The sequence below is a fragment of the Copidosoma floridanum genome, unplaced genomic scaffold (assembly GCF_036245765.1).
Source record: "Copidosoma floridanum isolate Cflo_tuat_1 unplaced genomic scaffold, Cflo_Japanese_pri ptg000034l, whole genome shotgun sequence".
Taxonomy (NCBI): domain Eukaryota; kingdom Metazoa; phylum Arthropoda; class Insecta; order Hymenoptera; family Encyrtidae; genus Copidosoma; species Copidosoma floridanum.
Genome location: NW_028321911.1, coordinates 9,132,093 through 9,154,809, shown reverse-complemented (window position 1 = coordinate 9,154,809; position 22,717 = coordinate 9,132,093). Strand labels below are relative to the sequence as shown.

Below are 22,717 nucleotides of genomic sequence, written 5' to 3'. Positions count from 1 at the left end.
GTTTCAAGAAAACTGGGTCGCTCGTTACGGTGCTCCTAGATTCATCACGACAGACCAAGGCTCCCAATTCGAGTCCTCTCTCTTTAACGCATATCTCTCGTTCATCAGTTGTCAGAGAAAACGAACCGTGGCTTATCACCCCGCTGCCAACGGCCTGGTAGAACGATAGCACCGCAGTTTCAAGGCTGCCTTGATGTGTCATAACAGTCCCAACTGGGTTAAGCTTCTACCCTCGGTTCTTTTAGGCCTTCGCACAGCTGATCGCAGTGACACTGGAGCTTCTCCTGCTGAATTTCTCTACGGAACTACCCTACGAATTCCAGATGAATTTTTCATCCCTGACGACTTTATGGCCAATCCTCAAATACTCACTGAAGACTATAGAGAGCATATGAGATAGCTTAAGCCGGTTCCTGTGGAACATCGTCATAAGCCTTGACCGATCTTCTTCAAGGATCTCCGCTCTTGTTCTCACGTTTTTCGTCGCTCTCCAGCAGCCAAAACTCTGCGAAAGACCCTACAATGGCCTATTTAAAGTCATTGAACAAATTTCAGACCTTGATTACAGGATCGACGTCAATGGCACTCCCAAAGAAGTTTCCACTGAGCAACTCGAGAGCTCACTTTGTTCCAGAAGACCTCCGTACTCCGATCCTGGACTACTCCTCTCTCGTCGCCCAGCCTCCAGAGCCACCATCTAGTTTAAAAACGTACCAAAATAAAAACAGAGTTCATTTTCAGGCTCCTCTAATTACTTCTAAATAATTTTTACTCTTATTTTCCTTTATTTTTTGTGTGCACTCCTGGCAAGACCTCTACTTAGTATGTTCAATCAGCTTTACTAGTCTCAGTCTAGTTAATTAGAAAACTACTATTGTGATATTTGTGTAACTAGTTTTATAAACTGTAGCCAAATCTTTTTTTTCTAATTGTGAACCTATTTGGTATCTTGAATATCATTGAGACTGAATTTTAATTACTAAGCCAACATACTACTCTTGTAAACACTAACTTCATTCTAAGTTTATGTATTTAATAAATCTTGCTACCAAAGGCGATTTTGTAACAAGACTCCACATTTTTATATTTTGTGACTAGCAGCCCCCCGTCTCGGCTTCGCCCGAGACTTACTAAATAAAAGCCTGTAGTGTGTTGACACGTAATGTGAAACATTTTTAGTTAGAAAATTTTACACATATTCCCGATACATCTCAGAACAAAAATCTTCTTATTAAAAACATATTTTTTCGGAATCCATATAGTTTATTTGGTCAAATAATAAGGTGTACAAATTCAAAAAAATAATTATGCTGAAAAGTATTGTGCGTTCTTTATGCCATAAAATAATCGATGGCTATAAGAAGTTGTTGATTTGGTTTCTTCTGTGTAATTCACGAAAAGGGCTATTTTTTAAAGCTGTTAAGATTTAAAACCCCCAAAAAATTTACATTAAAAAAAAATTGTTTTTTCTCATATCTGACAATTTTATTACCAGAGCAACAAAGTCCTGGACCTTAAACCCAACATTTTTATTGACACAAAAACACAAATACATTTTCTACTCATTAAAAAATCTGAAGTAGGATCTTTAAAGATTTCAGAGATTGCTGTGAGGGTACAATGAAAAGCTGATCTCTCACGTAATGGACTCTTAAGTTGACGATTTTGACGCTGCTGTTTCAATCTCGATAAATTTTCTGCGTCAGTTTCTTGACGCCTCAAATTGTATTCATTAGATACATTTGAGGTTTTCTTTCCAATATACCCTTTTGCGACTATTGGTATGCTTACGACTTTTATGACCCCTAAAGGCTATTTTCAGTCAACTTTGTTAATTTTAATACATTTGTTGGCAAGGTAGTTCGACGTCCGATGGCCCTAAAAAAGACCGGTGAACTTCTTAAGTTAACTCTTTTTTGACTGCAGTTAACAGCAATTGTGACTGCCTGGATACCTCAGGGTGATCTTCTCTGGCTTACTGTTGAAGACCCAGACTGATTGGGAGAAAAATTACAAAGTCCGAAGCTTTGGGGCTAGTTGTAGTGCTCTTTCCCAACGTCTCCCGGTATAACGTCAAAGACGTTGGTGTCTAAAGCACCTTTTTTATTTTGCAGATTTAGTTGTTTTGGTGATCTTAGATGGGGAGATTGGTTAGTGATACTTGTCCAGTGGAGGCTGTCCCGTTGGCTCAAGTTTTTTTTTCCTTTATAGCTGTTATAGGTTTGCCCAGCGCAGACCTTGGAGAGGATCAGTGATTCCTGGTTGAATGCTTAGAGTCGAGAGGGTAATATAGAGTCGTCGGTCACCGGGTTTCCCAGAGGGAGGTACGCCGCTGACCAAAGAATATCTCGTCTCGGGTCGTTCCCCGGATAACCAACTGCTCAATTGCTCATCTTTAGACGGGAACATGTGGGTAAGCGCGCGTTGGAGACGCGACGTCGCGACTACCAAGAATGTAGCCGTTGTGGCTGCCCGTGCCCATCAGAGCTGTTTTTCCTTGCTTACATTTGTAGCCTCAAATTCTTTAACTACACCAGGTGGGATGGTGGGACTGCCTCACAACTCTGAAGAGTTGGTGCAGATTGTGCTCTGGCTAGATATGTCTCCTGGTATTCTGGCAGAGACGGCATCGGTTGAAATTAATTTATTTTCCTTTGATCGCACTCGTCGAGATTCTGGGTGAAGGGACACTTGGGTTCCTTCCCCCTTAGAGAAGAGTGCCGTCCGTAACCGGGATACCCAGCTGCAGGACTATCACCAGCATTGTCTGAACAGCTTGATGAGCTGCCGAAGCTCGACTATACAGCTATCGATACGCTCCGGCCTATTATAACCACACTTATTTAATTATGTTGCAGGTAGCTTCGATTTTATGTCGACGCCACCTAGCGGATTTTACTGAACTAAAGTGAAAAGCTGGCGTATTTTTGCAAAACTTTGAGCTCATTTATTGCTATTGTTATTAAATTTTTTAAGATAAAAACTATACTAAAACCATCTAGGAAGTATCATGAATCAGTGTGCAAAATTTCAGCAAAATCGGTTCAGTAGTTTTCGCGGTTAGCGATTACAACGGTTTTAGCGACTTTGCTTTATATATTAGTAAGACTACATGTTTATGTCCTCCTTTGTAAGTTTTGATAAATTTTTGTATTAAGTAATTATTAAGATACGTTTAACAATGATTTAATACTGATACATTTGTAATAATCGGCGTGCGAGCATTTACCTGTAACTCCTTAGCGTTACAATTATATCGCAACGCCTCTAAATTATTGTTCAACAGTTTTTGCGTTCTCTAGGGGGGAGTGTTTGGAGATTTCTCTCTCCTACACCGCGTCTTCTCTCTTTCTCCCTCTTTTTGACCGTTGCGCCGCACACACGTTAGCTCGCACAGCCGCTCAGTTCCTTTTCGTCTACCGACGCTGCTAGACGTTGTGCCTTGCGAGGTACCTTATAATTTGCTTTAACCTAGAATAAAAACTTATTTTGCTCAAGTAAGACTTCGTCCATTCAAATCCTCGACCTCTACATGAACACTGCAGTAGTGGGGCTGCTCAGCAACCAGCTTCAACGACAAGCCTTTGACGTCTCAATCTCCCACAACAGAAAGCAGATCTTCATAAAACCAATTGGAATCGGTAGGTGATAACATTATCTATCATTAAGCCGATTTTCAAAATTTTTTAACAATTTTTTTTTTGTTATTAACAAAAAACCACTTTTTGTGGTTCGTAATTTAGTTAATTTGCAAGATAGAGCTTTGGAATAAAAAGCATTCAATTACACCTATTTTTAAATTAATTTACAAAACAAAATCCATTCCACGCCCAACAAAATTTTGCTGCGGCTTAGTACAATACTTTTACGTTTGTAGTTGTTGAGCCTGATGTAATGCACGTAGACGATTGAAACTGGGATAACTAATTGTGCAAATGCCAAGGTACTCGACTAAAATAATAAAACATTCATTGCCAGAATATTTATTTAGAAATTGTTTGTTACAGGCAATTTGTACGTCAGCCAAAGTAATTAGTCGCTCTGCTGCGTTAAGGTGTCTAACACCGCACTTGTTATATGTACCGACATCACGCTCATATTTGATAGTGAGCTTCGCGGGAGTGAGGAGACAATGTCCGCCATTTGAGGCTCATGAGGAAAGGCGTGAGCTTGAAAACGCAGTATTTAGCATATATATACGTCACGATGTACATCTATGTATGTATCGATAAATACATGTATACAAGTATATGACTAAAGTCCCCAGGAGCCTCAAATGGCGGCTGACCGATCAGCAGCGGTCCCATCGGTGTGTCCTCACTCCTTCGAAGTTCACTAATATTTGGCCCAATTAGGCGTCACTGAAATGCTTAATTGCAATGTAAAAGTGTCATATCTCGGCTTCTGTTGGGCATGCAATAAATTTTCTTTTTTTGTAAAAAGTTAAGTTAAAAAATAAGTGTAATTGAATGCTTTTCATTCCAAAGCTCTATCTTGCAAATTAACGAAGTTACGAACCACAAAAAGTGGTTTTTTGTTAATAACAAAAAAAAGTTTTTGAAAAATTTTGAAAATCGGCTTAATGATAGATAATGTTAACACCTACCGATTCCAATCGGTTTCATGAAGATCCACTTTCTGTGACAGGATTTACAGCGTTCTACATTTTAAAATTAACAATTTTGCAGTAAATCGCCATATTGCTTTTGAAAAAGTGGACCTGGTGCATTTTGTTAATAAATACTAATACCTATCTTATATCTAAATATTAAAAATAAAAAACAGTTTCTTCCCTTATTTTTTTATATCCCTTTGTTTTTAACATTTTACAATTTTACCGCATGTTTTCGGTAAGAATAAACAATATTTAGCTCTTTAAAAAAATGTAAAGTCATCAGTCGAACAACTTTTGTATGAAACTGTTTTCGATAAAATGCTTCTGAAATATTGTGCAAAAACTGAAAAAAAATCGGTTTTTAAAGTTATTTTGTCTTAAAAAAAGATATGATCTTCCTAGCCAGATTCATTCCAACTTATTAAAAAGATTATTATATGGACAATAATCTATAGTTTTTGCAACATATCGTTAAATTCCCTCCAACAACGAAAAAAACCTGTTTTTTGAGCCTCTGGCATCTGGGCGTTCCACCTGAAAAAAAATGTCGGAATTCCATGTAGAATTACTTCTGTAAGACTTTCAGGAAAGCCATATGGCATTACACACGGTTTTACATATGGCATTACATAAAGGGATTTAGCTTGGTGACGCCATATGTAATTCCATATGGAAAAACACATGGAATTACTAATTAAAAAAAAAAAAAATTTCTACCATCTAGAAATAACTGAAAAATACCATAATAAGTTATTTGCGGTGAACAATTTATCTCACGATCGGGATAATAACTCCAAAACAAGGGGGTTCAGCTGATTTTTCTTCTATATAAAAAAATTTAATTTTTCAATTTTTTTTTTTTATTCCTGAAATATAACTTGAATCCCCTTGTTTTGGAGTTATTATCCTGATGGTAACACTAATTGTTCACAGTAAATGACGCATTACAGTATTCTGCAGTTATTTCTAGATGACAAAATTTTTTTCCTTCTTCCAATTTGTAATTCTATGTGTTTTTTTAAATAGAATTACATATGGCACTACCAAGCTAAAACCCCTTATGTAATCTTCTTCTTCTTAGGGGGTTTTAGTGGCTCCAGTTTGGCTGCTTGTTAGCAGCGTAATCCGAACGGCCATTAATGAAACTGATCCCAATGTCTCGCTAGCCCGCGCCCAGCGGGAAGAATCCTGGCGCCCTCCGCCGTGAGGCTGCGTATACATGGAGTCTTGAACTAAATGGACCAGCCCATAAGCCCGTGTGAGTGCGAGTGAGAAGCAAGAACATATTACTCTCTTTTTCGCACTCACAAGGGCACATGGGCTTGTCCTGGATATTCAAGACTCCATGTATACGTAGCCTGAGTGAAGCGAAGTGGTGAACCTCGCCTCATCGCACTGGACTAGAGAGCGCGAAGACCCGACCTCGACGGGCGTGGACTGCGGGACGTGATAGAGCGCGCGGATTAGAAATAAAATGTAAGTGCATTGGAGGGGTTAGAGGGTGTAGATGTAGGGGTGGGTGTGAAGAATGCCGTATCGGGATGATTATTGGGAAGTAAAGTAATACTGTGGGAGATGAGCTTGGGTCTAGTACATTAGTAGGTAGTGGTACGATGAATTTAGAGAGAAATTTTGCATTTGCGGAGAAAGTTGTGCAGAACTGAAATGAGTTTGACTGATGGGGTGGCTGAGAGGAAGGAGTTTATTGTGTAGGGGGGTATAGCTTTAGTTTGGAGAGTATTTTGAGGAGAGGAGCTCGTTGGGGGTTGAAGCGTTCGCAGGACCAAAAAATGTGGTTTAGGTCTTCAATGTCATTGCCGCATTGGCAGTTGGGGTCTGGGATGAGGTTTTTGCGATGAAAGCTGAAGGTCAGATTGTAGTGGTTGGAACGCATTCTGCTGAAAGATGTGACTTGGTCCCTTGACAGGGGGAGAGAATGGAACCAGGGTTTTGCGGAGGGTTTGAAGCTGATGTCGAAGTAGAAAAGACCTTTTTCAGAGTCGTCATCTTTAAGGAGTTGGATGAATTTTGAGGAGATTTGTGAGTTGAATAGGGCCTGGTAATCCGAGAAAGGGAGAGGGTAGTCCAGTAGTAGGCTATCGGCTATGGCTTCTTTTGCAAGTAGGTCAGCTTTTGTGTTGCCCGGGATGCCTTTGTGGCTGGGGATGTGGGGATCCAGGCTAGGATGACTGAAATGTTTGAGGAGTGTAGTTCGTAGAGGATTTTTTTGATACGGTGAATGGTTACATGGGGTGATACGTTTAGGGGGGATGTGTCAGCTAAGGATCCGAGGCTGCTGAGTGAATCAGTAAAGATGATTGCGTTGTTAAGATCTTTGGAGGATATATAGACGAGGGTAAGGTAAATAGCAAGAGCCTCTGCCGTGAATATAGAGGCTGGTGGGGATAAGCAGCCTTTAAATGTATAGTTGATTGGAGAGGGACAGTGAAAGACAGGCCAGTATTGGATGTGGTGTTAATTTTGGAGCCGTCAGTGTAGAATGGGGTGTGAGTAGAGATGATATTATTAAATTGGTGCAGAAATTCTGATTGTGGGTCAAGAGCTTTGTTGATGACAGAGCCTTTTGTTAAAATGATGTGGGGCATGAATTGTTGGCTCTCTATAGAGAAAAAATAGCAAGGGGGTACTGAGTTGGAGTAGATGTGAGACTTGTGTGGGGAGAGTTTGTTGAGGGCGAGTATAAGGGGGTGGTTAAGGAGTCTGGTACAGTTTTAATTTGATGCGTTTTGAAGAAGTGTGGTGATTGAAGAAATGGAGGGGTGGTTGTCTATTGAGAGACATTTGGTGATGTAATTAAGAGCTAGTTTTTCTTGTCTTAAGGGTAAGGGGGGGATTTTAGATTCAGCGTAGACAACTCTGTTTGGGGTAGAGTTGCATAGACCAAGGGCAGCTCTAATGGCTTGTCTTTGGATAACGCCTAATTTGTGCATGAAGGAGCTGTTAGGGGGGAAAATGCATAGTAGAGAATAGTCGATTAAGCCTTGCAAGAGGGCATTGTAAATGTTTAGGAGTGTTGATGGGTGGGCGTCCCACCAGGTTGTTCGAAGACTGCGAATGAGGTTGACTGCAGTGGAGCATTTTAGGGTTAGGTGGTTGAGGTGTTTGGACCAGGAGAGTTTGCTGTCTAGATGAACCCCGAGGAATTTAGCAGAGTTGGATGCTTGGATGGAGGAGTTTTCAAAGTTTATGGAGAATTGTGACGGATCTATTACATTTTCAGTGAATATAACTAAGTAGGATTTAGGAAGAGAGATAGAGAGGCCTTGCTTGTTAAGGTATATCTGTTGGCTTTAGGAAGGTTGGATTCAATAGTGTCTACACAAAACTCGGAGTCATCGGATGAGGCAAAAATGGCTATATCGTTGGCAAAGTTAATGAGTTTGCAGGGTGGGTCTAGGTGTTTTGCGAGGTCCTTGGTGCCTATGTTATAGAGGGTTGGGCTGGAGATGCAGCCTTGAGGGAGACCCTGGTAGGAGTGGAAGGGGCCTGATAGTTCACCGTTAATTTCGAAGGTGATGAGTCTTGAGGAGGTGAGATTGTAGAAAAATTGGCAGATATTCTCGGGTAGCCCAATGTCTTTCAGTGTGTGTATTAGTGTGCCTGGGTCGATACAGTCGAAGGCACTTTTCACTTCAAGGAAGAGGGCGGCGGTATAGCCATTGTTGGCGAAGGTGGAGTAAATAGAGGAGGTGAGAATGGAGAGGTTGTCAATGCAGGATCTGTTTTTACGGAATCCGAATTGAAGGGGGGGGAAAGGAGGTGATGGTGTTCAAGCCACCATGTGAGTCTACTATGGATCATTCTTTCAAGGAGTTTAAGAGGAGATTAGACTAGAGATATTGGTCTATATTTGTTGGATGCATTTTTTGGGATGAAAAAGATAAGATACTCTTTCCAGGCTTTTGGGAAGAGACCTTGGGAAAATATTTCGTTGAATAGTTCGAGGAGGGATGTGATAATGTTGCTAGGAAGGTTGTTGATGATAATGTTGTCAATTTTGTCAAGGCCTGGAGCGGAATTAGGTTTGGAACGGGTTTTCTTGATAGCGCTGTTAATTTCTGATTCAGTAAAAGGTTTGGAAAAGAAGTCTAAGGTATCCTGTGTGGCTGAGAAAGAGGAGGGAAAGTTTGGGAAAAAGCATGAGTCGGGGCAGAGAGAATGTATGAGGTTTTTCATAGTATCTATGTTTGACTGGTTTGTGGGTGAGGAAGAGGCTAGAAGGGCTCTGTGCCGAAATCTTTTGACAGTGTTCCAAATGACAGTTGGTGAGGATGTTGGGGAAAGGCTTTCGCAGAATTTTTTAAAGGATTCGAATTTATGTTTTTTGAAGGTGGCCTTGGCGAATCTTTCGGCTTCGACAAGGGAATCGTATAGGTTGGGGTTGCGTCTAAAGTTTCTGAGGGCAGATTTCCGATTTTTGTCGGCTTCTGCACACTCAGAGTTCCACCATGGGGGGGTGGATAGGTTTAGGGCGTTGGGTGTGGCTGGAGGAGGGGGAGGTTGACTAGCAATGAGAGAGGCGGCGTCTGTAATTTTTGAGATGAGAAAGTTATATTTGTCTAGGGTTGATTGTGAAGGGGCATCATCGAACGTGAACGTCCGAAGGTTGTTTCTGAAGGTAAGCCAGTCGTCTTTGCCTGTTTTTTTGAAGTTGAATCTGTGGGAGTTTTGAGGGGTAGAAGGGAGGGTTAGGCCCAAAGTGATGTCGATTGGGAAGTGATCGCTTATGAAGTTATCACACACAGTTTTCCAGTTACTAATGGTGTGGAGAGATGGAGAGACGAATGTGAGGTCAATGCAGGATTGATAAAGTGGGTTGGAGCGGCTTGTATATGTTGGGGAACCATCATTGAGGAATTGAAGGTTGAGGTTGGAGAATGTTTTAAGGGTGAAATCGCCTATTGGGCATAACTGGGAACTGCCCCATGCTGGATTGTGGCAGTTTAAGTCGCTACAGATGATAAAATGGGTTAGGTCAGGTAGTGTGCTTAAGAGAGAATTCTAGTAATGGTTGAAGAAGGGCCTTAGTGGTCTACAGGGGGGTCTGTAGAGTGCAACTATGTATAAAGGTTGGTTAGTGGTGTGGATGGAGATGGCTAGGGTTTCTAAGATCCTGGGTTTATGAAAGGTGTCAAGGTTTCTGAAAGTAATGTTGTTACGGATGCAGATGGCTATGCCACCGCCGTCCTCGTCGACCCTGTCTTTTCTAATAATCGTAAAGCCTTTCAGAGATGGGTTGTGATGAGGGAACAGTCTCGTTTCTTGAAGGATGATGATATATTTATGAGAGAGTAGCTGGATATGGGTTCGTTTTTGGTGGAAAGAGGTGCAGTTCCACTAGAGAATTCGGAGACCTTGTCTAATGTTGAGTTGTGTAGCCATAGGAGTTTAAGTTGTTGTTGAGGAGTTCTAGGGAGTAAGTGATGGGTAATAGTGTTTGGGATTGGCCTAGTGTGGAGAATAGTGGAACGAGGATATTATTGACGAGCTCTTTCAGTGAAGAGATAATTTGTGTAAGGCTTTGAAGTGTGTTATTATTGTTGGGAGAGAGTATATGAGGTGAAGAGTGAGTTGTCTTGAGGGGTAGAGAGCAGGAATCAGATGAGGTTAGCACTGAGTTGAGAGAGCTTGCTGAAGAGAGTGGTGAAGCGAACCCGGGGAGGGAGGTAGGTGGTGTGGAAGAGTTGTTGTGGATTTGGAGAGTGGGTGGTTTGTTTTGGTGTCGGGAGTAGGCTGGGTTTAAGAGAGACTCTGTAAGTTTGTCTGGTGTATGAGGTGTGAGGCTTTGGTTGAGAGCTGGAGGAGGCAATGGTGACGATGGGCGTGGTGTCGAGGTTGTGATTGAGGTTGTGCTTGACTTCGTTGACCCGAAGCCTGCAGTTGCTGAGGCATAAGATACGGAGGGGGATAGTGAAAGGGAGTTGGGCGTAGGAGGAGTAGAGGTAAAAGTGGGATGAGGTTGTGGTTGTGACATTAGAGGGAGAGATATGGGGGGTGGGGAATGAAAAGTGGAGAGTGGGTTGCTAGGGAAATGTGGAAAAGTGGGAAAAGAAGGACGGAAAAATTGGTTTAGTAGAGGAGGGATGTGGTGTGCAGGATGGGAAGGGTTGATAAAAGATTGGCGGCCTTGGTGAGATGGTGGAGAGAATTTTTTCAAGTAAGAGCTAGCATCTTTAAGAGATATGTTGTTTGTGGCGGCGAATTGGTGTACCTTTTGTTGGAAGATGTATTCTGGGCAAGTTTTGTGTAGTGGGTTATGGGGGCCTTTGCAGTTGATGCATGTGGGAGAATCGATTTTGGGGCAGGTTGCGCCGTTGGGATGGGCATTGAGGTCACAGTGTAGGCAGTGTGTATTTTTAGAGAGGCAGAGCTTTTGGATATGACCGTATCTAAAGCATTTGAAGCAGGACTTGATGGGTTGTACGAATGGCTCTATGGTGTGGCTGACACTGTAGAGATAGACGTGTGAGGGGAGTGATTGACCGATAAAGGAGATTAGTATGGAGGAGGTAGGGGTAAGGGATGTGGTATTGGTGTCTTTATCAAGGACTTGGCGGTTAAGTCTTTTAACTGAGTGAACTGGTGAAGAAGAGGCGAGAGGAGCATTGAGACATGAGAGGATTTCATCGTCTGAAAGGTCGCGTGGGACATCTCTTATGATTCCTTGTTTATAGATGCAGTGGTTTGGGATTGACGCTCTGAGGTTTTCTGGAAAGAAAAGCGGGTTTGAGAGAAGTTGGTTGGCAGATATTCCGTCGATCATGGTGACAGAGATCTCATGAGGTCCAGAAGAGGCAATGGATGTAATTTTTCCTTTGTATGTGGCTGCTATTAGTCTTCCTACTGTGGTAGGGTGAAGCTTGCCTGTTGATTTGGATGAGTCGATAGGTTCAAGAAAAACAACGAAGGGGCCTTGGTGAGTTTTGCTGTATTGCAGGTTTAGTGATTGGGAGCTTTTGCTAATGGTGTTTGCCGTTAGATTGTCTATGATCGAGGGGAGAGGAGTGTTGGTTGTGATAGTTAAGTTGCTGGCCAGGGGAATATGAGGAGGCATATGATTGGGGGAAGGAGGGGTTCTGTTTTCTGATGAGAGTTGTGCAGCTTTATTAAAATCAAGGGATGAAAGGGTGGCTGCTGGGAGATTTTGTTGGGCGTTGAGAGTGGAAGTAGGAGCTTGTGTATTGGGGCTTGTGAGGGTCAGTTTGGAGGTTACAGCTGTGTTGGTTTTAGCGGGAAAAGTGCCAAAGGATTCTTCGTAGAGAGATTTGAGCAGAATTTTGTTTTTTGTATCGGGGGAAGGAGCATGCTTGTTTTTAAGGGTCAAGGAGGCGTGGGAGGAGGCAGAGGAGGATTCAGAGTCGTATCCATCTATGTAAGCGTCTTCTGTTTCCATGTCGCTCCATGTCGTTTTGGTTGTCTGAATGTGAGGGTTCGGAGCCTACTTGAAGTTTTTTGGAAGGGGCTGAGGAGTTCGTTGAGCGCTTATTTTTACGCTTTTTAGATTTAGATTTGACCATGACTAAGAGAGGAGAATCGGCCTTGTCAGCATTAGCCGACGGCAATTTGCCAGTTATGGCGGCGGCCGTGGCGATGGTCGAGGCCGTGGGGTGGGTGAAGGTTAAGGAAGTAGTTTAAAAAATTTTTGTTAGGTTGGTGAGAGGTTGGATAAAAGTGTATGGTCAGGCGGAGCTATAAACTAAAGGAACAATGCACTTACGAGAAAGTAGACGCGCCCTTAGTAGGTCCCATGTGCTGTGTGCTGAATCTCCTTATGTAAGTAACGCCATACGTAAAACCATATGTAATGTCACATGGCTTTCCTGAAGGTATTACAGAAGTAATCACACATGGAATGCCGTCTTTCTTTTTCAGGTGACGTCACTGCCCCTTTTTTGTATCGATGTTACTTGTTATCGCAAACTTTAGTATACTGCAAAAACACTTTGGATCCCCACAAACTATCTATTAACAACTTTTGTGAGATTGGCGGCAGGTATTAATTTTTTGCTTTATATGTACCCGAGCTCTTGGCTAGTCACGTAGTCACACACTTTTGCACGTGCTTGCATACTTACTTGCATTCTTTAGCATTCTTGGCGTTGATAGCCGATAACTCCGATGAGCCGATCGAGCCGTTCGTAACAAGCATAAACAGGAACTGATCACTGACTTAGTGGTTATCATTGTAAAATATCACTGTAAAAGTTGCGTCGTAATTTTGGAAGTGTAACGAGGTAAATTGACGTGGCTGATTGCCTTCATGTGATTATGGGCCAAGCTCAGCCCGAGCAGGGTAACAGTAGCCTTTTTTTTGGGCAAACAAGCCGTGCAGTTAGTGTGTCTTCTTGGAGCTGGAGATCAATCGAGGAGCCCAGCAGCGTTTCATTCAGCATGAACCATGGTATTAAGTCAAGCACTGCTGGCAACAACTGCACAAGCAACAGCGGTAGCGGCAATAGAGTAGACGACCAAAAAACAAAAATTGTGAGTATGGAGGAGCCAACACTATCGCAAAGCTTGCCGGACACCCAGAACTTCGACTCTCAGTGCTGTACCCAATCTGAAGATACAATTGTCGAGGTCAACTCTGAGCATATCTGGGGCCGATTGTGGCCACTGGACAAGCTTCCGCTCTTTGGTAAGTGGAGATAGCGTGTACTTAAGGCAATCAATATAATAATTTTTGAAAATTTACTAATCAAACTAAGCTCTCAATTACTTTAGTACTTTTTTCTCTTTACTTGATTTGTTTATTACTTTTCTATCTTTCTGCATCCGATGAATCTACTGTCTAGCTTAGTCGCATAAAATGTTCCTGAGTACTTGTGCAATAATGTATCTCTGAAGTGCATAAATGACATTGAACCCAAGAAGCCTATGAAACTGAAATAAGAAGCTAAATTGCAGCAGTGATACCGTCAAGTAACAAATTCTATTCTAGGCAACCTAAACTGGACTAGGTACTATTCTAATTCAGCAAAATAAAGGAGTATCTGCCTTAGTTTTAACGGTACCTATTGTCGCATTTGGTTTTCAATGGTTCCATTGCTACGGTTTAGCTGCTAGATTCAGCTTAATGAAAAGCTTGATTTGAGGCCTTCAGATTCCACATTTGGTATTTATACTGTAAATATTGGGTACTATTTGCTTCCTAAGTAGCTAATGTGTCACATGCATTCGAGGTCAAGTGCCGAGAATCTTGAGTAGCAGTAGAGTAGCATGTACAGCACTGAAATAAAAAATTTGGTATAAATAAATACAAGTGGAATCTTATACAATAAAATACAAAACATTTATGTAAATATCTGTTTGATTTGAAAATCGGTGAGATAATATTCCTCTACTCTATTCTTTGTATCGACTGTATTACAATTATTTAAATTACTCCAATTTGCCTACATGTTTATATTGTAAGGAATACATAAATTAGAAGTGTACTGAAATATAGAAATCTAGTTGCCAGACACAATTTTTAAAAGAGAAACATGTCTCTTCAATATCCTTGTTTATCACTGTTATGTCTAGTGAAATTATTCAATTTGCAACACTGATTTATTTTTGTCTTTCAGAATTAATAAACGATGAATTTTCATTTGGACGTTTTGGAGATTGTGATGTTTGTGTGAAAGATATGTTACCACATTCAAAGGAATTGAGTATTAGTAAAATTCACTTTAGAATATTCAGAGAAAAGTGTGGAACCTCTACTGGCCTTGAAGATGGTATTATTTATCTCAAAGATGAAAGCCGCAATGGTACCTTTGTTAACAATAAACTTGTGGGTAAAGGAAAAACAGTTGTATTAGTTAATAATGATTTAATAGCCACATCCAGAACTTCGTTTAAAGGTAATGTGTAATAACACATTCACATACAATATGTATCAGCTTGTTGTGTAAGCTCTATTTCCTAAGTGTTAAATATTTTTTTAGTGTATGTTTACATGAGTACCAGTGGATATGATGATTCTTTTTTATCAGAAGAATTGAAAGACAAATATGCTGTATCGAGGACACTAGGTGCTGGAGCTTGTGGAGAAGTAAAGCTGTGTTTTTCTAAAAGTGGGTTGGATGCAGGCAAAAAATATGCAATGAAATTGATATCAAAAATCAAAATGGACGCGACTGGTCACAAAAATTCATTTACTGACGAAAAGCATACTATGAACGAAGTGGACATATGTAAGAAATTGAAACATGTAAGTTTACAACATGACACAGTCATCCATGCAACTTTGTTTTCTTTTTTCCTATTGTTTTTTTAGTAACATCCTAGTCACTTGAAAAAACACTATTACTTTCAGCCATGTATTATAAAGATCGTAGATTTTTTTGATAGTCCTTCCATGGTATATATCATATTAGAACTAATGGAAGGTGGAGAACTTTTTGAAAGAATTAAGAAAAAAAATGGATTATCAGAAGAAAATGCCAAATTTATTTTTTATCAAATTGTGTTAGCTGTTAACTACCTTCATGAAAACGGTATTACACATAGAGATTTAAAGGTAATTGACTCATATTCTGCTATGTATGTCTTAAAGCTTAAAATCACTTTACCACATGTTTTCTAAATGATTTTTCAGCCAGAGAATATTTTATTGTCAGATGACGCAGATGAGACTCAAGTAAAAGTTTCTGATTTTGGTTTGTCCAAATTTGTAGATTCTCAAACAATGATGAAAACGTTATGTGGCACTCCTATGTACGTTGCACCTGAAATTTTAATAACAGGTGGTAAAGGGAGTTACAGCAGTAAAGTCGATGTTTGGAGCTTAGGAGTGATTTTGTATTGTTGCTTAAGTGGACTCACTCCATTTAGAATGCATGACAACAATCTTTCGTTGTATGATCAAATTAAGAATGGAGTCTACAATTTTCATTCTTCCAAATTCTTTTCTGTTTCATCTAGTGCTAAAGACTTGGTAAAGTAAAAATAAAAAACTACGTCTACCTAATAAACACAAAATAAAAAATTTTTTGTCAAAGTGTGTATTATTTTTACATGATTATGACGTATTTGTTTCAGATAAAAAAAATGATGACAGTTGATCCATCTAAGAGAATCTCTACAACTACTATTCTGAGGCACCCTTGGTTAAATGATTCAGTACTTCGAACCAAAGTTAATAAATTGCTGGGGCTTTCAGACTGTGAAAATATTTCACCAAGTAGTGTCAATAACATCCTTCCTAATAACTTTTTTGCAAATAAGCGGGCGCGCATGGAATGATACATTATTTCCAACATAATGAAACATTTAAAAAAATTACAGACATCTTTATTTTCTGGTCTATTTTTTTGCACGCAGTTTAAATAGTCGAGATTTGATTAAGTAAAAATTTTAAAAAATGCTTTACAGTAATAAGGCAGATTAATTTTGAATTTAATTTGTTTAAAAATTGACGTAGATTGCAAAAAAATTAAAAAAAATTTCGTACGAAAGAATTTTTTACATTAAAGTGTTTTGTAAGTATAAGATTAAAATTTTTTAATATCAAGAGCCTAGATAATACCTTGTTATGTTACACGATTGTGTGCCTTAGAATAAAAAAATTGTGCTTTAAATTAAGAATAATGTTTACATCGTCATTTTTGTTTGTAGAAGGCAAAAGTACAAAGAAATGTAACATGTATTTACATAGTTAAAAATAAAAACGTGATTTATTTTGTATGAAGAATTTTTTATTGATATCCAAATGTTTGGTTTGTGTTGAAATTATCTGTGCTTTAATAGGAGTAACGGTAAAATGTAGTAAAGGTAGTACAAAGTACAATTAGCTAGTTCGACAGTTGTCAAAGTGCCACAGTATTAAAAAGTAAAGGTCTTTTTTAATAGTGTAATATTCGGCTACAAATTTGAAACATAATACGTACAATAAAATCCTTAACTGTATACTTCGACGAAGTTATGCGTTATTGTTCAAGTTATGCTTCTATGCGCGCGTTCTGCCCTACGGAGTAAATCAACGATTTCAGATTGGTGACCATAAGAAAAAGTGTAACGGAAGTGGATTTTGCTTGATTCATCTCTTCCTTCGCCTTGACGTACTTCCGGTCCCCAGTACACCACACCGCGCTACACAACATCATCCCACCACTCTACACATTTTGAATTTTACTTATTTTTTCTTTTGACCAATTTTTATAACAAAAAAAAAATCCCGAATAAGTAGATTTGAACCCCTTACTTCTTACATACTGGGCAAACCTCCTATTCGCTCCGAGCCGATACAGAGGTTGCGCCCCCTCTAGCCGAAATCAGGCAAAATTTCTTGCATGTAAACAAATGGTTTAGAACATATATACATGCGTATAGCTGCTTGTGATTGGCTGAATAAGACAGCAGGAGAGGATCGTCGTTCTCTCTCTAGCCTGCCAAGAGTGCCAAGTGCCAATCACAAGCAGCTGTACGCATGTATATATGCTCTAAGCCGTTTGTTTACATGCAAGAAATTTTGCCTGATTTTGGCTAGAGGCAGCGCAACCTCTGCATCGGCTCGGAGCGAATACCCACTCTGCTATGAATAGGCCGGACAATGGATAACCAATTACTTTATTTTATTTTACAGTTCGCAACTTATTTTTAATGTAGATTTTTACTTACTATGTATTAATTCTCCGGTGATTATACATTAAAGAAATAAATAATTTATTTAATGAAATATATTGTTTGGCACATGTTTTTTGATAAATTTCGAAATTCGTGTATATAATCAGAGCAGCGTCCATATGTATGGAGACATTCAAAAAAAGCTAGAAAAATTTTTTCATCGTTTCAACAAGCCAGAAAGACAAAAAAACTGAAGAGAATTATTTATAATACGCAAAAAAACACTGTAATACTCAAAATTAAATGAAAATCGAATGTGTTACAGATGTGAGTATTGTATATTTTAATATTGTTGGCCAAGTTGATCGTGTATAAAATGTGTCACTAGCATGGAATTGACATTTAAGTTTTTGTAATCGAGAAGGATTAACAAAATCTTCAATCTTACATCCGAAATTTAATTAGTTAAATTTTAGTAAGGTAAAAGTACCAATTATGAAACAAATTTTCGCACTTTTTTTCTGTATTGTGGTAAAAAAAAGCGGACGTGCTTTAATGCTAGTGATTTTGCTTTTTCTTAAATTACTCCATCTTGAGTAAATTATTATAATTTTTTAATATTATTTTTATGCAAAATAGACTGTTTTTTTTCTAATAAAATTAAAACATCTAATATGTCCCTACTATGAAAAAAAACACCAAAAGGCTTGTCCCAGTGTTTCATAATTCATGTCCCAATTATGGAACTCACTGAATAAAGTAATTTGTGGGTACTAATTTCAAGTTATTTGGAGTACGTTGCTCAAATAACACGATTTTTTTTTGATACGATTGCATTTCATGCCAATTAGTTAGTTGTAATGGAATTGAATTTCATTTTAAAAGTTTGTTTTATAATACGGACAACTAAATAAGTTAGGTTATGTTTGATTATGTACCTATTATTAAACCATTATACAGTACGACCAGAGAATATAGAATATATATCTTTAAGTATAGAAGGCCAGGGCAGGCCTTTTCTTTTTTCCAACTTTTGAGGCACATACATTTAGTTAGGTACCCCATAAGGCAGGTGGCGTTAGCGTCGGAGGTATGTGGGGACCCGACCCTGCTGTGCAACCGTCGGTAAAAGAGTAGGCTCTTTAGCCTTCCTCCGCTTCTCTTTCTCCAGCGTCTCTGCTCGCCGTGCAGGCCGCCGCGCGAGCAGAGAAGTCTCGACCGTCATTGCGAGCACACATTTTGTAGCTTCTTTGAGAAGCCCTTTCTTACCAGTGAATATTAAACCTTTTCTTGTTAATGTTAACAAGCGTTTAATTACTTCACCTTCCTCCTCAACTCCTGGACACGGCAGCCATGGGACTGCCAACTCAAGCCGATTCATAGGCCACATACACATCATATCCCATATTGGTGACCCCGACTGTCTCGAGGAAGAAGAAAGGTATCATCATACTTCCCGGAAGATGTAAGCAGCAAGTTTGTGTTTAGGCAGCCATTATTGTTGCCTATCGAGAGCCAGCTTTCCTGGGGCGCACGCTAACACCTCGTCGATGATTCTCCCGAAATATATCGTCTCGGCCTCTCGACGCCACCATCACCGAGCCATCCGAGCCCTTCCGGACGCTTCCAGTACAGTGATCTTGAGCGTGCAGCATTCTTGCGTGTTTACGCCGGCCAACGGCACTGCCCAGCAACAGCCCATCATCGATGCTGCTCATCATACCAGTTCCAGCTTGCAGTGGCCCTCAGCTCATCGTCTTGCCGCAGCTCCTGCAGGTACTCATGCGTGACCTTGCGAAGTGCGATTTCGCCGAACATTTGTAATTATAATTAAGGTGATTCAATAGTGTTTGCATGCTTTGTTTTTTTTTTGCGTACCGGCTTGATTACTTGTATATACATATATACTTTTTCTCGCGTTGTTTACAATTACAGCCTTTGCGCGGGCCCACGTGAACTTGCGTATTATATGTCGTGTCTCGACGCGCGCACGCGTGCACAACTCAGCGTTTTCCTGGAATCACCTCGTGTTTCGCTTAAATCCGTGCTTGCTGTTGTTTATTTTTATCTCGTTCAACACGATTTTAACATGAGGCTCTGCGTATTTTCAGACTTTTAACGTTATTATTTTTCTTTTTAATTGAAATACTCCATTTTTTTTTTAAAAACCCTTGCAGTCCTACGCTCTCGTCGTGCATTTTGCGTTAAAATTTTTTTGTTTTGTTTGTTCACTTGGCTTGTTATATTGAAATTTTTAATCATGTCCGCCGAAGAACTACAAGCGTCGCTCAAGCAAGCAATGGACAAAATCGCAGAGCTCGAACTACAGGTGCAGGATAGATCTAACAATTTAAACGCAAGAGGTGACGACAGCGAAAATCCGACACCTCAGGTAGTGGCTGCTGCGAGAGCACCCAAAATAGCGAACTTTATGCGTTCTCACCCTCAGGCGTGGTTTGCTCAAGCCGAAATTACGCTTAGAAATTGCGGTATCACGGTCTCCGCGACCAAAGCGGATTACATTGCCGAAAAATTAGATGCGGATTCTATGATGTCCATTCTTGATTTATTAAATTTGCATCCGAGGCCTCCAGATCTTTACGAGCAAATTAAAAAACGCATGATTTTTACTTTTGGGGGCTCGTCGGAACAGCGTCTCCGTCAGCTTTTGCGCAACCAGGTTTCGCTAGAAGGCAAACCGTCCATGATTTTGAGCAGAATGCGTGCCTTGGAGACAGGATGTGGGGAGGAGGTCCTCAGGATCGTGTTCCTGGAGCAACTTTCTCCCGGTTGTCGCGCAGCCCTTTCGATCCATAATATCACATCCCTGACAGCTTTAGCAGAGGCAGCAGACAGGTACTGTGACTCCCTCGCCTCCGAACACACGAATATCTCCGCTGTCAAAACTCATGCCCAAGCCACGACCCGACCCATTAGCCCGGTAGCAAACCCTTCGATTTCGTCCATGGATGATCGATCCTTTCAGCTTTTTGAAAAATTATCAAACAATGTTGATACCTTAAAAAAAAGTGTCGATCTCCTTATGGGTAAAAATTGGATCGGCCCCTCCCGCGGCCGCTCAAAGTCGCGTAATCGTAACGACCACTCTCGCCGCAATGATGACAAGGCTACTAAGTCCGAGTCCAACCCCGGCCCCAATTCTGATGGTCTTTGCTACATCCATCGCAAGTATGGCGCTAGGGCTTTTCGCTGCAAGGGCAACTGCTCTTGGCCTAAGGCACAGGAAAACTAGGTTCTCCTCCTCGCGTGGAAGCTGCGAGCGAGGTTCCTTCTGGAGCAAGACGCTTCCATATCCGCGACATCTCGTCTGGTTTACTTTTTCTTGTTGACACAGGAGCAGAAATCTCCTTGCTGCCCAAGACTGATCCTTCAGCTAGACCCACTGACTTTAAATTGTTCGCAGCCAATGATTCCGTAATCCACACTTACGGTGAGGTAGACCTGGCGCTTAATCTGCGCTTGAAACGCTGTTTCCCCTGGAAATTCCATCGTGCCGACGTTCCTAGCCCTATTTTGGGGGCAGACTTCCTGCACTTGTATGGTCTTATCGTTGACGTTTCGCGCCGCAGGCTCTTGACCCTCACTCGAACTTCTACTCAATTGGCTGTCTCAGAGAGGCCGACTCGCCCATAGTCAGTCTCTTTTCCTCTAGCTCTCGAATTTCTCAAATTCTTGCTGACTTCCCTGAAGTCACAGGTGAAAAACCTGCTCAGTTTATTACGGCTAAAGACGTTTTTCATCATATAGAAACTCACGGTTCACCGGTCACCGAACGCACGCGTCGTCTCGATCCCGAAAAATACCAAATAGCCAAAGAGGAATTCGAGCAGCTTGTCAGAAATGGTACTTGCCGCTACTCCAAGAGCCCCTGGGCCAGCCCAATTCACATGGTGCGTAAGAAGGATGGCTCTTGGAGAATCTGCGGGGACTATCGCCGTCTAAACTCTCGCACGGTTCCCGATAAGTTCCCCATACCCTACCTTCACGATTATTCTGTTCTCTTAGAGGGTAAAAAAGTTTTTTCAAAACTTGACCTTTACAGAGCCTATTACCAGATCCCTATCGCGCCTACGGACATTATTAAGACTGCAGTCACGACCCCGTTTGGTTTGTTTGAGTATGTTTTCATGCCTTTTGGCCTCCGCAACGCGTCGCAGTCCTTTCAAAGATATATCAATCAGGCTTTGGGTGATCTGAACTTTATTTTTGTTTATCTTGATGACATTTTAGTTTTTTCTTCCTCTCCCGAGGAACACGAGTCTCATCTCAAGACGGTCTTTGATCGTCTCAAAAAATTCGGCCTCCGCCTCAATCTAGCCAAATGCGAATTTCACAAATCGGAAATCGTTTTTCTTGGCCATCTCATCGATCAGGATGGCTCAAGGCCGTGCAAAGAGAAAATTCAGGCCATTGCCGATTTCCCCAGACCCAAAACGGTTCTCGAGCTCCGAAGGTTTTTGGGCCTTGTAAATTTTTATCGGCGCAGCCTTCCCAATGCTGCATCTGTTCAGGCTCCTCTCTATTCATTCACGCACGACTCCAAAAAAAACGATCGCCGGCTAATTGATTGGGCGGAAGAATCCATCAAGGCTTTCGAGGACACCAAAAATAGTCTTATTAACGCTTGTCATCTTGTGCATTCCTCTTCCACTGCTCCTACGCGTCTTGTAACCGATGCTTCAGACTTTGCCATTGGTGCAGCCCTTGAGCAGTTGACTGATGGAACTTGGCACCCTTTAGCGTTTTTCTCGCAAAAATTCTCTCCGGCTCAGTGCAAATATAGCGCTTATGATAAAGAACTCACCGCCATTTACACGTCCATAAAATACTTTAAATATTTTCTTGAGGGTAGGTGCTTTAAAATCGTCACTGACCATAAACCCCTGATTTATGCTTTCGCGCAAAAGGCTGACAAAGCCTCTCCTCGTCAGTGTCGACAGCTGTGCTTCATTTCTCAATATTCCACAGAGATCGAACATTTACCCGGCACAGATAATGTCGCAGCAGACGCTCTCTCTCGCGTCGACATGATTCGCCTACCCACTGATATCGAGATGCCCGAACTTGTTCAGCATCAGCAGCACGACGTCGAGTTAAAGTCACTCCTCGAGTCTTTAGACTGCTCATTAAAACTTAAAAGCATCGAACTAGGTCACGAGCATCTTCGTCTCTTTTGCGACCTCACGGGCAAAATTCTTCGTCCCTACGTTCCAAAAGCTTTACGTAAACGAATTTTTGATCTTTTTCATAGTTCCTCTCACCCTGGCGCTAAAGTTACAGATCAACTGATTCGTCAAAAATACGTTTGGCCCAACATGCACCGAGATATAAAATCTTGGTGTCATGGCTGTCTTGATTGCCAACAATCTAAGGTCTCTCGTCATGTTAAAAACGAACCCAGTCAATTTATAGCTCCGGACGACAGATTTCGTCATGTTCACATGGACATCGTTGGTCCTCTCAAGACCTGTGAGGGTTTCTCGTATCTTTTAACCATCATAGACCGTT

General features: G+C 40.9%; 1 protein-coding gene across 2 annotated transcripts; it reads left to right on the top strand.

Annotated features, from left to right (window-relative positions):
• Window positions 1-12,352: 12,352 nt before the first annotated feature.
• On the top strand, window positions 12,353-16,403 carry LOC106637010 (ovarian-specific serine/threonine-protein kinase Lok). 2 transcript variants are annotated; one of them, XM_014349629.2, is made up of 8 exons: window positions 12,353-12,409; window positions 12,509-12,629; window positions 12,725-13,274; window positions 14,206-14,484; window positions 14,569-14,834; window positions 14,940-15,143; window positions 15,222-15,560; window positions 15,665-16,401. In XM_014349629.2, the coding sequence occupies exons 3-8, from the start codon at window positions 12,905-12,907 to the stop codon at window positions 15,866-15,868; spliced, it is 1,662 nt and encodes a 553-aa protein (XP_014205115.2). In that variant the 5' UTR covers window positions 12,353-12,409; window positions 12,509-12,629; window positions 12,725-12,904; the 3' UTR covers window positions 15,869-16,401. The 2 variants fall into 2 exon arrangements, with proteins under 2 accessions (XP_014205115.2, XP_023248646.2); XM_023392878.2 differs by lacking the exons at window positions 12,353-12,409; window positions 12,509-12,629 and having other exon boundaries at window positions 12,669-13,260; window positions 14,162-14,484; window positions 15,665-16,403.
• Window positions 16,404-22,717: the final 6,314 nt, after the last annotated feature.

Coding starts and splice junctions, on each gene's coding strand:
- LOC106637010 (XM_023392878.2), top strand. CDS start 12,905: ATGGGCCAAGCTCAGCCCGAGCAGGGTAACAGTAGCCTTTTTTTTGGG. Junction 14,485..14,568: donor ATCCAGAACTTCGTTTAAAG/GTAATGTGTAAT, acceptor ATATTTTTTTAG/TGTATGTTTACATGAGTACC. Junction 14,835..14,939: donor TATGTAAGAAATTGAAACAT/GTAAGTTTACAA, acceptor TATTACTTTCAG/CCATGTATTATAAAGATCGT.